Source organism: Pinus tabuliformis, chromosome 3_1 (assembly GCF_031772625.1).
Source record: "Pinus tabuliformis cultivar Carrire ecotype Pingquan chromosome 3_1, CPIR1, whole genome shotgun sequence".
NCBI lineage: Eukaryota > Viridiplantae > Streptophyta > Pinopsida > Pinales > Pinaceae > Pinus > Pinus tabuliformis.
The window spans coordinates 930267578-930285162 of NC_142301.1; the positions used below are offsets into that span (position 1 = coordinate 930267578).

Consider the following 17585-nt stretch of genomic DNA (forward strand, 5'->3'; position numbering starts at 1 on the left):
ATCTTTGCAGATGAAAATAACAGAATAGAAATTTTCTTACTAGTAATATAATTTCTCGACTATTTTCTTTTTCATGTTTATAGAGAAAGATAACAAAAACTTAGAGAATCATCTAAAAGAGCTCTCCTTTTATCAGGAGAGTTTGCTCTGATGTTGAAACAAAAGTCGAGCCCGGTTTGAAAGGACTCAGTCAATCTAAGAAAACAAAAATTCCATAGGATGGAGAAGTTATGGCATATTGTGGTTAATATTTTGACTTCATGTGTAATTCATTAATGTATGTTAAGTTTGGAGTTGTATTTTAGAAAAATGTAATATTTGTGTTATATTATATTTAGAGTTTTTTTTTTAATGTTAATAAATACAGATTTATGTTTGACAAATTAAATAAAAGTTTTTGGTTCTCAATTTAACTTAAACAAAAAAATTATATATTTCAATAAATTTATGTGAGGCTGAGATTAATTTAAATAGATTATATAGTCAATGTTATTGTGTCTATAGAATAAATTACAAAAGAAATGAAATCCTAAATAAATATGTCTTTAGAATGGTTGAGTTTACAAAAAAAAGTAGATGGTACAATAAAAATAAAAAACAAAAGGAAGAAAATAAAATGGCTTAATTGAGTTTACAAAAAAAAGTAGATGGTACAATAAAAATAAAAAACAAAAGGAAGAAAATAAAATGGCTTAATTTGGAAAATAAAATGGCTTAATTTGGAACTTGCAATGGGAGATAAGTTTAAATGAAAAGGAAACTAGCATTCTTTTTAAGAAAACTCCATGGATTGCATCTTCAGAAAGCTGGCGTCAGCGTTTAATAGTTTAATCTTACAAGATTGCTGCAAATGGATTTCTGAATTACAATTTTTATTTTATTGGGACAAAAATTATTATTGCAACCATGGGTTGGTCATCATTTTCATGGAAATTTAATATGATATTTTGCCAACCAATTCTGAACTAAAAATTTTCAAACCATGCCCAAAAATAAAATTTATTTTCAAATTAAGTAAAAAATATAATAATAATAAAAAAAAATTATTAAAAAAATGTAGTGAATTAATAAATTTCTAGTTATTATTTTTATAAAATATTTTTATTTTTATATATTTTTATTTTTATTTTATGTAACCTACATTAATGGAAATTTTCTTTATTTCAAAAATGATATTTAGACTAAATTGTTTCATTATAGCTTTTCTTTGACTACAGGAACAATGAATTTCAATCAATAATATGCACATAAAATAGTGGCTTAACCCTATAACCTTTTATTCGCATCCCTCTCATTAACCCACTAATCCACTGATACCCAATTCATTATTTATTTTCCAAAATAATTTAATAAACCTTCCCACTGAAGGGCCCATAGTGCTAAAAATATATTTTTTTAAACTTGAAATTATATAAAAACACAGCAAATAATGCTAAAAGTCATAAAGAATTAACATTTTTTTTATAATAAAAATTAAGTAAAGAATTTCACTTTTTTAATTAACTCTCATTACACGATAGGGGACTTGAAATGGTTGATTGACAAATTCTAAGTGAGGATCTCGAGATGGGAGCATAACTGGCTTACTCTGGGGCAAGTTGATCATGGTTAAAGCGGTACTGCAGGGTATGCCAGTGTATGGATGCATTTATTTCTTCTTCCCATGGTAATTATCAATAAGATCAATGTTATCTTCTCCAACTTCCTTTGGAAGGGGTTGCTGGTAAACACAAGATTCACTTGGTTACATTATCTACTTTATCTAAATCTGTGGACAAGGGAGATTGGGATATACGGGACACCAAATATTTCAACCAAGCCCTTCTCATCAGTAGCGTTTGGCGAGCTTTCGATGGATCTAGTGGGTGGCAGGACATTATTTAGGACAAATACTTTAATAATTTGAAACTAGAAGATTGGATCTTGGCAGGTGCTCCGATGGCCCGATACTCCTCATACATTTGGCGCATCTTTATTGATGCAGGAGCATCCAGCTCCGAGGAGACAGAGAATCAATGACTGGTTCGTGCAGAAACAGGACACGACTTCAAGGGTGTTTGGACAGGTCACCAAAAGAAAAATTGGTTGTTGTTTTTAGTTAATCATTGTTCATTTCTTTTTCTTTTATTTAATTACAGAACAAGTTAAGTTACTGGTTGTTAGCTTAGGTAACCAGCAACTGTTTTAGTTAATTTATTGTTTAAAGAAACAGGTAGCAGTTGTAGAATTTAGTTTCTAAACAGTTATATTCAGTGTAGCTAAAAAGGAAGAAAAACCTTTTTTGGGGGGTTCACCTCAGAACGAGTAAAGAAGATATAGCAAGACAGTATTCAAGCAGTATAGAGAGACACCCTCTGTAACTGAAGCATTGTTTCCTTTTCTGAATATAAACTACTGTTCATTACTTTTCCGTATTATACCTCTGAGTATTACAAACATTTGTTATTTTGAAAACGAATTAAGATAGAATGAAATTCACATGCTGTAACTAGAAATATTGAAGCGTTACAGGCATCAAGCCGAAACCATAAGTTACATTGTCAGGACTATCACACAGCAAAGAAGCGTAAGGCGGCCAAACAGCACATGCATACAAACAATACGAGGATAAAGTAAAGACACAGACATCGTGTCAAGTCAAGTTGCGGCCAGAACCCGCAGGCAAACGCAAAGAGTCACACGGTCATTTGCAAATCAAACACAGCGACTATTAAAAGAGGTAATAGTTCCAGAACCATTGATTTCATTAATACAACATTTCATAAGTTTTCGTAAACCACAGTTCAATAAATAACAACAGAGTCACATATCAAAACCGGCACCGCCGTAATAGCACAAGTCTAAGACCTTGTTGCATGGAGGTCATACATTGACACAGAGGAACGAAAACCTGAGGATGTAAATGCCAGCAAAGGGGCACGGCTACCCTACAAAACCTAACCAACAGAAACCTACGGCAATTCCATATTGCATAACCTAAAGAAACGCGGGAATAAGAGTAGACCCTACCCGGTCACAAGGGTACCAGAGATTGGAGAAAGTTGAAGACTGTGAATTTGAAACCCTCGCGAGCAGAGCTCCCAACCAACCTGCACAGAACCACCGTATGAGTTAAGGCATTTCCATAACCAGAAATAAATGTCAGAAGGAGATAAGTAAAGACAGTGAGATGCGAGAGTAAGAGAATAGTGGACTTACCCAAGGGTCGACGGAGGCTGCCGAGCCATAAACCGATACCACAAGCTGAAAGGCACAAAAATCCTGTAAGCATCGACAACAGGTGACAGAGGATGATAAAACATAGCACGAGAGTTTACCTCGAGGCCTGGACGCGTTCGGAGGAAAGATAGCCTTGTGGTTGTGAACACCTGCACAGAACCGGAGCTCAGAAATCGGAAACTAAAAAGATTACTTCGCCAAATTCATGAAAATATAAACCCTTACCACGGGCTTCCGAACCAGACCATTGAAGACAGCAGCTACAGTGAAGGACTCGCATCTCGAACAAGGCCACAATCAGTGACAGAGTGAGGGATATGGTGGGTTAGTGCGCCGAGAGCAGTGCCACAACAACGCAGAGCAGGTAACAGTAGGGAGACAGAGTGTAGCTGAGCCGAGAGGCCACAAACAGTGACAGAGTGAGGGTTATGGTGTGTTAGCACACAGAGAGCAGAGCCATAACAACGCGGAGCTGGTAACAGTAGGGAGATAGAGTGTAAATGAGCCGAGAATAACCCTTAAGGGTTTAACAAAGGCGGGAAGCCTTTTCGACGGAGAGAACCGGTGACCAAACCTTTTAACCGGCAGATAGGTTTGTAAATGCGCCTCGGTATTGGGGGCAGATATTTGTCCGCGCCCAAGTGTGACCACGTGGGACTGAGGTGAGTCACGTGGCTGTGACCACGTCACCAGGGCTGGGCCATCATAAGTGGTATCAGAGCTAGTTTCTTGAGTTAGAACCAATGGAACAGGGAGAAGGTGAAGGTGAAGGAAGAGGAAGAGGAAGAGGAAGAGGAAGAGGAAGGGGAAGAGTAGTCCGGAGGGTAGTAGATGATGGACTTCGAGAGGAGATTCGAGTTTTGCGTGAAAGATTGGCAGTGGTGGAAGCTGGGGGAAGAAGAAACCCAGCAGATGACAGTGATGAAGAAGAAGTTGAACCAGAGGAGGAATTAGAGGGGGTGACACCAGAATTTAGATTGTTGAAGTCGGTCTTGCTGTCAAGTCATAAGCCAAAACATGAGTTGTCGACTTATGACGGAAGTCTGTCCGCAGACGTGTTGTTGGATTGGTTAAGTGAAGTCAACAAGTATTTTGAATTTGAGGAAACCAGCGAAGATAAGCAGGTGAAGTTCGCCGCCACCAAGCTGAAAGGACATGCGTCCTTGTGGTGGGACAGTGTTCAGGCGGAACGGAGGAGGCTTAACAAACAGCCTATAAAGAAATGGTCTAGAATGGAGGCCAAACTGAAAGAGAAATTCTTACCACAGGATTATCAGATTATGTTGTACAGGCAGGTGCAGAACTTGAAGCAGAGAGGAATGACTGTGAAAGAATTTACAGAAGAATTCTATAAGTTAAATTTGCGAGCAGGTTATGTGGAGGACACCCCTGAGAAAACAGCCAGATTTGTGAATGGCTTAAGGGGGGAAATCTTAGATGAGATTGGTATCCTTTCACCCCGGACAATGGAGGAAGCCTATCAGTTTGCACTGAAGGCGGAAGAAAAGATTAACCGGAAGCAGAATGCCAGGAGAGGAGGTGGAACTGGCAGGGGAAAGGGTAAAGTATTTGGAAGAGGCCGAGGTGCAGGCCCAAGTGAAGAAAGTAGCAGTTCTAAATCTGCTGGAGCAACAGAAAAAGACAATAGCACGAGAGGAGGACGACCACCCCAGCGAGGACGAGGAAATGGTCGGGGCAGAGGAGCTGTCCAGTGCTATCGCTGCCACAAATGGGGGCACAAGTCTTATGAATGTCCTGAAGCTGAACCAGCAGGCGGAAGAGGGACTTATGTTGTTCAGACTGAGGATGCTGAGGCAACACCTCAGGAAGCAGAAAATGCACCAGAGACAGGTGAAGCTTTGGTGTTGAACAAAGTGTTGTTGAAACCAGCAAAGGAGGTTGCAGAACCGGATCAGCGTAAAGCTTTGTTCCGCACTGTCTGCAAGTCGCGGGGCAAGTGCTGCAAATTGATTATAGATAGTGGAAGTACGGACAATCTTGTGGCGGTGGAGATGGTGGAAAAGTTGGGACTGAAGAAATTAAAGCATCCTACACCCTACAAAGTGTCATGGCTGCAAAAAGGACATCAGCTGTTAGTTGACGAACAATGTGAAGTAGAATTTCAAATTCGCAAGTACAAGGATAAGATCCTTTGTGATGTCATGCCAATGGATGTCTGTCACTTACTGTTGGGACGACCTTGGCAGTTCGATAGAGGTGCAGTTCATGACGGGAAAAAGAATTGCTACAAGTTTGTTAAAGATGGGATAAAGCACACGCTTGTACCCATCAAGGAGGAAAATACAGCAGAAACCAGTGGAGTGAAGGCACTGCTGTTGGGAGGAAAGGAGTTCGTGAAACAGATTGAGGACAGCGAAATCAACTTTGCTGTCATAAGGAGACCAAAGGCAGTAGTGTTACACACACAGCTGTCAGATTTGCCAGAGGAAGTTCAGCAGTTACTGCAAGAATTTGGGGACATAGTGGTGGATGATCTTCCAAATGAATTACCACCAAGGAGGGGTATTAGTCATTGTATCGACTTTATACCAGGTGCAAGCTTACCAAATAAGGCTGCTTACCGTATGAGTCCCAAGGATCATGAGGAAATTAGGAAGCAAGTCCAGGAGTTACTTGATAAAGGGTTGATTCGAGAGAGTATGAGCCCTTGTGCAGTACCGACTGTTTTGGCTCCAAAGAAGGGAGGAGAATGGCGAATGTGCACAGACTCCAGAGCCATAAACAAAATTACTGTCAGGTACAGGTTTCCCTTACCGAGGATGGACGATATGATGGATTGTTTGAGTGGGGCAGCCTATTTCTCAAAAATTGATCTGAAGAGTGGGTATCATCAGATTCGAATACGAGAAGGCGATGAGTGGAAGACAGCTTTCAAGACAAATGAAGGCTTATATGAGTGGCTGGTGATGCCATTCGGATTGAGTAACGCTCCCAGCACATTCATGTGTTTGATGAATGAGGTATTGAAAGAAATTAATGGGAAATTCGTGATAGTTTACCTGGATGATATTTTGATTTTTAGCAGGACTAAAGAGGATCATTTCAGGCATTTACAGAGTGTGTTGAGGAAGCTGCAGCAAAACAAGTTGCTGATTAATCTGAAAAAGTGTACTTTTTTTCAGCGAGAGCTAGTGTATTTGGGGTTTGTTATTGCAGAGAATGAGCTAAAAATGGATCCGGAAAAGGTGGCAGCCATAGTTAGCTGGCCGTCACCAAGGAGTTTATTTGAAGTCCGGAGTTTCCATGGACTAGCCAGTTTTTATAGGAAATTTATCAGAAATTTCAGCGAGATTTGCGCACCTATGTTGGACACGATCAAGAAGGCAAATCAGCCTTTTCACTGGACTGAAGCGGCAGAAAGTAGTTTTCAAACTTTGAAGAAGAAGATTACTGAAAGACCAATATTGAGACTGCCAGATTTCAACAAACTTTTTCAAGTTCGTTGTGACGCCAGTGGGACAGCCATTGGAGCAGTCCTCAGTCAAGAGGACAGACCGGTCGCTTTCTTCAGTGAAAAGCTAAATGAGAGCAGGCAGAAGTACTCAACCTACGACAAAGAATTTTATGCAATCATACAAGCGTTGAAGCATTGGCGGCATTATCTATTGGGAGATGAGTTTGTTTTGTTTACAGATAATTCTGCCTTGCAGTATATTATGCAACAGCATAAACTAAACCACAAACATGCAGCTTGGGTGGAGTATCTGCAAAATTTTACATTCGTATTGAAGCACATTAGTGGCCAAGCAAATAAGGTGGCAGATGCACTGAGCAGAAGAACCTTGCTTCTGCAGGAAAGTACAATGCAAGTTCTGGGTTTTGAACATTTGAAGGAGCTGTATCAAACTGATACCGAATTTGGGGAGGCATATGAAGCCTGTCAAAACCCTTTGATAAGGAATGATAGCATGTGGCTAGATTATAACTTGCAGGAAGGGCTGCTGTTTAAAGGAGGACAACTGTGCATACCCAACTGTTCCATGCGGGAAAATATAATACAGGAGAAGCACAGTGGAGGACTGGCTGGACACTTTGGTATCGACAAGACGGTTGCTCAAGTACAGCACTTTTATTTTTGGCCGAAATTGCAGCGAGATGTGCAGAGGTACGTGAGCAGATGCAGAGTTTGTCAACTAGCAAAGGGTCATAGTCAAAACACTGGTCTATACTCACCATTACCGATTCCGAGTCGACCATGGGATTCAGTGAGCATGGACTTCGTTTTGGGTCTACCAAAGACACAGCGGGGCTTCGATTCAGTCATGGTTGTAGTTGACCGATTCTCAAAAATGGCACATTTTGTACCTTGCAGGAAAACCAGCGACGCTACCTACATTGCACACCTATTCTTTACTGAAGTCGTTCGGTTACATGGACTCCCGAAATCCATCGTCTCTGATCGGGATGTAAAGTTTACAGGTCACTTTTGGAGAACTCTGTGGAAAAAGTTAAATACACAATTGCAGTTCAGCTCTGCTTATCATCCGCAGACTGATGGTCAGACGGAAGTCGTAAACAGAAGCCTAGGGAACTTACTTCGCAGTTTGACAGGAGGAAATTCCCGGACGTGGGACCGTGTACTTGCTCAAGCAGAGTTCGCGTACAACGATTCACCTAACCGCAGCACCGGTTACAGTCCGTTCCAGATTTTGTACAGTATGCATCCGCGAGGAGTGCATGAGTTACGGGATTTGGGGAAACTTGAGAAGCGGAGTGCTGATGGGGAAGAGTTCGCTCAAGCAATGAGCAATTTACACGAACAGGTCAAGCTGAAATTACAGGACAGCAGTCTGAAATACAAGCAGCGAGCTGACACAAAGCGTCGGGAAGTTCAGTTTAACGTTGGGGATGAAGTCCTTGCGTATTTACGTAAGGAGAGGTTTCCGAAGCGGGAGTATAACAAGCTAAAATTTAAGAAGATCGGCCCTTGCAAAATCATCCGCAAATTTTCTGCGAACGCTTACGAAATACAGTTGCCGCCCGAAATTGGAATTTCTCCCATTTTCAACGTGGCAGATCTGTTTCCCTATGTAGCCAATTCAGAAGACGATACAGCAACTACAGCACCACAGAAAGACAGCTATGAGGAAGGTTCTTGGACAAGACAACTACCAAAGGCACCACCCCTTGAGATCGAAGGAATACTGGACACACAGGTAGCTAGACGCACACGCAGGAAGGAGTATCTGCGATATTTGGTCAAGTGGCGGAACCGTCCAATAGAGGACAGTTCTTGGCTCGACGCAGCACAGATAACTAAAGTAGGCTACTCTGTTGACGAGCTCATGGAACGGAGCCATGACTTTTTGCCACCCCGGGAGCCTGATGCAGGAGCATCCAGCTCCGAGGAGACAGAGAATCAATGACTGGTTCGTGCAGAAACAGGACACGACTTCAAGGGTGTTTGGACAGGTCACCAAAAGAAAAATTGGTTGTTGTTTTTAGTTAATCATTGTTCATTTCTTTTTCTTTTATTTAATTACAGAACAAGTTAAGTTACTGGTTGTTAGCTTAGGTAACCAGCAACTGTTTTAGTTAGTTTATTGTTTAAAGAAACAGGTAGCAGTTGTAGAATTTAGTTTCTAAACAGTTATATTCAGTGTAGCTAAAAAGGAAGAAAAACCTTTTTTGGGGGGTTCACCTCAGAACGAGTAAAGAAGATATAGCAAGACAGTATTCAAGCAGTATAGAGAGACACCCTCTGTAACTGAAGCATTGTTTCCTTTTCTGAATATAAACTACTGTTCATTACTTTTCCGTATTATACCTCTGAGTATTACAAACATTTGTTATTTTGAAAACGAATTAAGATAGAATGAAATTCACATGCTGTAACTAGAAATATTGAAGCGTTACAGGCATCAAGCCGAAACCATAAGTTACATTGTCAGGACTATCACACAGCAAAGAAGCGTAAGGCGGCCAAACAGCACATGCATACAAACAATACGAGGATAAAGTAAAGACACAGACATCGTGTCAAGTCAAGTTGCGGCCAGAACCCGCAGGCAAACGCAAAGAGTCACACGGTCATTTGCAAATCAAACACAGCGACTATTAAAAGAGGTAATAGTTCCAGAACCATTGATTTCATTAATACAACATTTCATAAGTTTTCGTAAACCACAGTTCAATAAATAACAACAGAGTCACATATCAAAACCGGCACCGCCGTAATAGCACAAGTCTAAGACCTTGTTGCATGGAGGTCATACATTGACACAGAGGAACGAAAACCTGAGGATGTAAATGCCAGCAAAGGGGCACGGCTACCCTACAAAACCTAACCAACAGAAACCTACGGCAATTCCATATTGCATAACCTAAAGAAACGCGGGAATAAGAGTAGACCCTACCCGGTCACAAGGGTACCAGAGATTGGAGAAAGTTGAAGACTGTGAATTTGAAACCCTCGCGAGCAGAGCTCCCAACCAACCTGCACAGAACCACCGTATGAGTTAAGGCATTTCCATAACCAGAAATAAATGTCAGAAGGAGATAAGTAAAGACAGTGAGATGCGAGAGTAAGAGAATAGTGGACTTACCCAAGGGTCGACGGAGGCTGCCGAGCCATAAACCGATACCACAAGCTGAAAGGCACAAAAATCCTGTAAGCATCGACAACAGGTGACAGAGGATGATAAAACATAGCACGAGAGTTTACCTCGAGGCCTGGACGCGTTCGGAGGAAAGATAGCCTTGTGGTTGTGAACACCTGCACAGAACCGGAGCTCAGAAATCGGAAACTAAAAAGATTACTTCGCCAAATTCATGAAAATATAAACCCTTACCACGGGCTTCCGAACCAGACCATTGAAGACAGCAGCTACAGTGAGGGATATGGTGGGTTAGTGCGCCGAGAGCAGTGCCACAACAACGCAGAGCAGGTAACAGTAGGGAGACAGAGTGTAGCTGAGCCGAGAGGCCACAAACAGTGACAGAGTGAGGGTTATGGTGTGTTAGCACACAGAGAGCAGAGCCATAACAACGCGGAGCTGGTAACAGTAGGGAGATAGAGTGTAAATGAGCCGAGAATAACCCTTAAGGGTTTAACAAAGGCGGGAAGCCTTTTCGACGGAGAGAACCGGTGACCAAACCTTTTAACCGGCAGATAGGTTTGTAAATGCGCCTCGGTATTGGGGGCAGATATTTGTCCGCGCCCAAGTGTGACCACGTGGGACTGAGGTGAGTCACGTGGCTGTGACCACGTCACTAGGGCTGGGCCATCATTTATGAAAGTTCGCCAATGGTTTTGTGCCAACTTACGCTGGGAAGTGGGTCATGGGGAGCGGTTCGTATCGAGCTTGATCCAATCGAAGGCATGTCGGTGGGCTCTCACCTTTTACCGTTCCATCTCATGCAATTCCTTATACGTATTGGACTCACTTCACTTTCCCTCATAGGGAGGATGGGCAAAGCACCCCACAATTCTCTTTGCTGGCCAAATGCGAGAGAGTTGGGCATTCCGGGAGTATTTGAGGCGGAGTGAAACATATATCGCTTGAACCTCATCAATGCAGGCATTGCACTTTCTAACAAGCCTGATAAACTTACATGGGTTGATTCCAACTTTCAAGGGGATGTCCCTGTCAAGGGAGTATATACTTTTTTATCTTCTACTTCTCCAGCGCAACTACAATGTGGTTGGTTCGCAACACAGGGATTCACTCAATGAACCTCTGACATATCACATGCGTTCGTGGCATACTAAAAAATACTCCTAATTTGACTACATATTGGAAAATACCTCTAAAAATCAAATTTTTTTAACCCCCTACTAATACGAACCTAATACACCTTTCCAGTTTAAAAAACCCCTACTTTCACTAAATATTGTAGGTATGCATTTTTTCATTGACATTTTTTATACTCCTTCATATTTTTTCATTAAATTTGAGCTCCATTTTTTATACCTTCCAATATAAAAACCCTTTACCCCTTAATATATGCTCAATATATTATGTCATTTTTACATCAATATATATCCCCCAATATGAACCCATGTGGTATGGTATTGCTCTCTCAGTGAAGCCCCCGTGGTTAGCAAGGATGTGGAGGTGGAATCTTAGACATGGGATGTGCTCATCAAACAAGGATTTTCCGGCCCTAGTTGTTGTTCGCTTTGTGGAATGGCCCCTGAGGACGTTGAGCATCTATTCCTACATTGTCCCTTTGCTCTAGATATTTGGGAGGAGCTCACTCACAAGGTTATGGTGGATCCATTGATAGACAGATCCTCATTTGTTTGGTTGGGAAGGTGCCCAGAAACCCCTTTGAGCTCTCCCATTATTTTTCCTATGGGGTATCTGGAACAGAAGGAATAAATACATCTTTGAAAATCAACTTCTGGACTGTCACTTAGCTTGTCTGGGCATTTTGGATTATTTCCTGGAGGTGGGATCTTAGACGCCATGCATTCGACGTAGAGTGGCATCTATCACACAATTGGACTTTTCCAGCGCAATTAGCTTCTTTAATGGTGCGTGCATACAATACAATTGTGGTTGTGGTGTTATCATCAAGTTGGACCATTTTGCAAATCTTAGGTTCTTTTGGTCTGGTGGCATTGGTACCTGCTGCAGAGCAGAGATTTTGGCACTTTGGGGCGCCTTACAATTTGCAAGTTGGCTCGCCATTGAGAAGATCACAGTGGTTGGAGACTCCAAATTGGCAATTGATTGGGTTCGGGGTATTTCCTCTCTAGATATCCCCTCACTGCACCATTGGACTCAACAGATTTTGGGTCTTCGTCCTTCTTTTAGCCACATTTATTCTCCCATATCTATTGGGTGCAGAATTTGATGGTTGATGGCTTGTCTAAGCATGGGGTATCTATGCCTCCTGGTTATGTTTGCTTCAGCCTCTGGCGTCTCGGGGTTCAACAGGAGACAGGGCATTTTACTTTTTTGAACTGATCAATTTTATGCTTCACCTGATGACTTTGAAATGTTTTCATTTCTATTTGTTGAATGTTTTCCATGATTTCTTTATCGATTTGCTCTCCACTAATGTATCGCTACTAATTGAATCTTGTTGATCTTTCCACCACTATGTTTCTAAGCGAACTGCAATATACAAGACTTATGAACTATGTAACAACTTTTATTAATAAAAAAATGTTAGTTTTTTTCTTTCTTTCTGAGAAAAAAAATTAAAAATAAATGAAAAATAAATAAATAATTAAAAATTAAAATAATAATAATATGAGCTCTCATTTATTAAAAACTTGAAATATTTTAAAATTTAACCTATAAGAAAGCCTTGAGGGGCTTCACCTTAGGGTAGGAAAAGAACTTAGTCTTCTCGATGACAGAAGGAGGAAGATTGTCGACAAAGGGAGCAAGGGGACAAATTTGCAACCCAGGAAGAGGGTTGTTGAAGGAATCAAATGCAATGGCTTTATGCTTTCCCACATTGATCTCGTAATGAAGTAACCCTCTCAGGAACAGTGATCAAATTTGAAGGTCTCTTTTTAATTTCATTTGGAAGTGTATATATTCATTTAACCCTTCAAAGATAAAAGGTTATAAAAAAAATTCACTTTTATTGAAAAGTATATATTAAAATAGTGCCATTCTAAATCTTTAAAATTTAAAGAGTAGCTTCAATAAAACATTATAAAATTTCAATATAACTAGTAAAAAAACAAAAAACAATCTCAAATTCCATTAAAAAAAAAGGTAAAAGTATGTTTCTTCTATTCATTCGATGATCTTCAAAAGTAATTGGACTTACATAATTGAAAATATAAATATATTTTCCCAATGGAAATGGATTTCTAGTTTTCATTTATTTCCATACATCATAAGTAACATTCCAATCTACCTCATTTAGAGCATGATGTGCAATCAGAGATAGAAACATTAACATATCTAGTGTCTCCAATGAAATTCTTTATCTATCAGCATTTTTTATCTTGTTTAATTTTCAGAAGCCTCTTTCACACACTGATGTGGTTGTTGGGATAACAAGAATAGCTTGTCATAATTGCATCAAATAAATATGTTTTTTATGGTATGATTTACATATAGCACAAATAAATTCATTCATTTCACCCAAACATCTAGCAGTTTCCACAATAGATGATTCCTCAATAAAATATTTTCCCAAAAGAATACAATCATATAGTAGCCCCGAATATTTTCATCTTTGGAAAACTTTTGAACCTCAATGGATGTAAATGTACCATACCTATGTTATCTGCAAATTCAAGGGTTCCTCTTTATGCTTTAACTGAAAAATACGACATATGCACTGCAACTACACCTAAAATACTTTCCAAAGATCATTTACAAAGCATGCTAATAGAAACATCTAAAGTAGTTTCAATATATGTAATATCAACATGATCCTCTTTGAACTTTTGATTCAACTTATTTAATTCAACGAACATGTTTCTAAGTGTATGGATGCAAATTTGCACTTGAAATATTGTTGCCAACTCATACATTCTTTTCTCCCCTAATGTCCAATCCTAACATATAATGCATGAGTTTAACAAGTCTTTCCATGACTTATCCTCTTGAGAGCCGCCTAATTTGATGAATTTGTAAGACCACTAACTTAGTGATTTGAAATGTATACATTAGCTCTCTCAATTTTCCATGTCCTTTAGTTGATTTTATCCTTCTTAGGATGACCAATATGAGACATTTTTCAAGATTTACACTATTAAATAAAAAATAGAATAAGTAAATACATAAATTAAAAATCCCTTAGCAAGGTTGAGATAGAAAAAATTCAACCTTAGCAAGATGCCATAGGATTTGACTATAGATTTCTTGATATGTTATTCATTGATTTGTTGAATTATGTTTTGTAACATTCAAGGAAACTTGTAGCTTTATGATAGAGAACAAAAACTTCATGAAAAATGGTACTTGGACAAGAAATATGTATGGATTTAAGGAACGAAGCAAAATAAGCAAGAGTTTGAATGAGAGAGTTATAGTTGTGGAGTCCAATACCCTCGATATAAGATATATATTATTTTCATAGTTGGTAGGTTCATATAATTATGACAATAAAAATTTTCACCATTAACAATGTAGAAAACAACTCGACCACCCATACCTGGAATGGAAGGATGACAAGCAGTTGCATTCAGGGTATCTAGCCACAATGTTGATTTCCTCGAGCGTGGATTCTATGGTGCCCAGGATACATTGTGTGACCACAAAGGCTGTCATTACTTCAAGGAGTGTTGCATTAAAGAATCCATAGAACAAAAAACCAAATGTTAATGAAGATATGAGGAGGATAATGAAAAATACCTTATAGTCTAGCATCGAACGATAACTTCCTTCCGTGGATGATGGGTTGCAATTCAAATGAAAATGGAAAAAATGGATGCAGGGAAAGCGCACTCAAGGATAATCACAGAGGAGCGAGAGCACATGCATAGTTGTTGATTGGTTATTCAATGTGATCTGCCACCCTGTGCTAGGTGTAATAGTACCATGACTGTTGCATGTCTTATTTTTGCAAGTTGCATCATGTTGGCGTAAGTTGGGGGCCTCAGGGAAACATCCCCAAATCATGACATCACTATTAAATTGTATGAGGTCATTTGGACTTTGACTGGTCTCTTCTACCAAACTATCACTAGTCAGAGTGATTTATGCACTAGTACAGACTCGAAATTATCGTAAACTTAAAAAAGTATTGACAGGTTATTAAAAATATTTCCCTTCTTTTGATATTTTAAATTTTTTTCGAAGTGTAATTTTTTTTAGGCCTTCTAGGAAGGGCCAGGAGCCTAAAGAAAGGCCAGGAAGAATTCAATTTTGAACGTTGCTCGGAAACACCATGATGTCTTGCTTGAGGATATGAATCCAGCACTGATTACTCCTTTAACCACCAGCATAATCTCAAAACCTTCTGGATGGTTGTGCAATGGAATGACGCCTTTGGGCATGACGTCGAGTCATGTTATCGACACGCCAAGGCCATTCACCGCAGAAAACTGTGCTGAGAAGGCCGAAGTGACAGCAGCACCGATGTTGTTGCTCACGTTCCCGACCGCTTCGAATCCGGTGAAGAAAAAATTATCTCCAGTTAAGGACAGAGCCGCCTTGCAAGGATAGTCTGGGAGTGAGCTTTGAGGGCAAGTCTTCCACTCAGAAATCTTGCGCCCATGAAGGCTCAAAAGAAAAATTAGAGAGGACTAGTACAATGGCTAGCAGAGAGGAAATATTGGAAATCGCCATGATTGATTAATCCAATGCTATAATTGCAGAAGGGTTTTTCTTCTCAATCTGCAGTTGGTGAAGAACCCGAAGAAGTTTATAGGGTCAAAGAATAACTTCATGAGTATTTTCACTGCGTATAATTGATGTGCTATTTCACAGCAAATTTGTCCTTGCACCCCCCACCGCCCGCAAAACTTTGTTTTCGCTCCGAAATCTATAGGGCCAATCATTTCAGCCACCCCACAGAAATGGCAGCTTCTAATCACCTACACGCCAACGAATATCCAAATTAGATATTAACCTTAAAAATAATGTTATTTTTTCCAAAACAGTGACCAAACTTGAAATGGAAAACTTACAGCAAGAAGAGTATGGAAGGATCGATGAACAAATAAACTAATACCGCAAGAGAAACCCTTTTCTGGAGAATAAGCCTCTACTTTAAGCCATCAAGAAATTGTTCAGCAAGAAGAAGTCTTTTGATTACTTTTTGAATCGGACCATTAAGCAAGTCTTTTGATTACTTTTTGAATTGGACCATTAATAATGTTTTCTCTTAACTATTAATTATTTATATTAAGGTGTAAATTTCTACAATCAGCTAAGATTCCATCCAATGCTGCAGATTGGTACACAGTGGGGGGATTGGTTCTCAAACAAAAATGTCTTACAGCGTAAATATAGTTTTCAAGAGCAGTGATTATCATAATTGGTTTTACTAATAATTGATGTGATTCGCCACAAAGATTAATCTACACACATATTGTTGAATAACACTTATTGTTTAATAAATTTGGAGTTTAAAGAGAATTAGTAATTGAGATACAATTTTTTTGGTTTGTGGAGATTTTTTAAGTGGTACTTTTGATATACAATATCTCATTCTTTACATTGGATATCAGCGTTGAGTTTTTGTTATTTATATTATTATATTTTATTTAGATGTTTTCTCAATTGGAAATACAAATAATAAATACAAATAATAGACTATTGTAAATAGAAAGAAAAAAAAATAGTCAAAAAAGATTAATGCTCAGAATAAGGAAATAAGGGTATCATTATAGAAAATATTTATGTTAAGTTTTATAACTGGAATTTTTTCCGTTTTGAATTTTATACAGTTGGAATTTTTAACATATCAAATTGAATTCGAATTTTGCCATCAAAGTTGAAATTTTGCTCATGTCAACTAAAAAAATATACAAAACATTTAAATAATATCCACTCTTGGCTCATTCTACATCCCAGTATGATGTGTAACCATTTAAAGTATAGAATACAAAACATTTAAATAATATCCACTCTTGGCTCATTCTACATCCCAGTATGATGTGTAACCATTTAAAGTAAATCTATACTAGTAATAATCCCACTGTATAATATTTTACTTATTATTCTGAGAACTTCTACCTTATTACAATCCTTCTAACATGGCATCCAAATTGAAAAAGGTTTAAAGTCAAACTTCAGTGGTTCAAAACCTTGAAACTTCCATGAATAAGATGGCCAAGAAACCCACCCAAGTAAGGGCATGGAAAAGCGTGTTGGATCCTCTAATGGAGATCCTTTTCATGCCCATTATCAATCCCTCTAATTCCGTTGGTAGGGTGCAAGATTGTTAACCTTCTGCTACCATTTGTAATCCAATGCAAGTAGTCCTAAGAGCCCTGGTCTAACTCCTCATAACTTAAGTGAATGGTACAACTTGAGTAGTATTCCGCTTCTATTTTGAAAGCAAGTAAATATCAATCCTGAATCCATTTTGATAATCAGTAATATTTTGGGGCGTTTTAATTTTTGGTTTTCCTCATTTGCCTCTTGCTAAAATTTCATTCGTAGACCCCGATTTATTTGCTCAAGAAAATCATCAGCATTGCAAATAACCCAGCCATAACTTTTGCTGCAAAATTTCCACTTTTCCTCTGTAGAATTGGCATAATATCAGCACAAATTCTAGCGTGATTTAATGGGGTTCATAATACTTAGAGAATTGTTTTCTCATCAGGATTAGGATTTTAATCATTTATGTTGGTATTTGTTAATCTTGAAAGGAAAACAAAAGGGTAACGGTTTCTAATTACTATCAGCATAGATCCATCTTAAATATGGATCTAACTTGTACTGAGAGGGATTCTTCAATATGGATCTAACATG

The 17585-nt window shown here is 39.0% G+C and overlaps 1 protein-coding gene across 1 annotated transcript; it reads right to left on the reverse strand.

The window, feature by feature from the left end:
* Positions 1 to 2694: 2694 nt before the first annotated feature.
* Positions 2695 to 3911, reverse strand: LOC149190805 (uncharacterized). Its single transcript, XM_089413445.1, has 3 exons — positions 3445 to 3911; positions 3199 to 3368; positions 2695 to 3089 (listed from the first exon to the last, which is right to left on the reverse strand). Exons 1-3 carry the CDS (start codon positions 3497 to 3499, stop codon positions 3006 to 3008), a joined length of 309 nt encoding a protein of 102 aa, XP_089269571.1. The 5' UTR covers positions 3500 to 3911; the 3' UTR covers positions 2695 to 3005.
* Positions 3912 to 17585: the final 13674 nt, after the last annotated feature.

Bases quoted from the DNA above. Each gene is read 5' to 3' on its own strand.
- LOC149190805 (XM_089413445.1), bottom strand. From the start codon at position 3,499: ATGCGAGTCCTTCACTGTAGCTGCTGTCTTCAATGGTCTGGTTCGGAA. The intron at 3,369-3,444 runs GTAAGGGTTTAT...GGTTCTGTGCAG, and splicing joins GTCTGGTTCGGAAGCCCGTG to GTGTTCACAACCACAAGGCT. The intron at 3,090-3,198 runs GTAAGTCCACTA...GGTTCTGTGCAG, and splicing joins CAGCCTCCGTCGACCCTTGG to GTTGGTTGGGAGCTCTGCTC.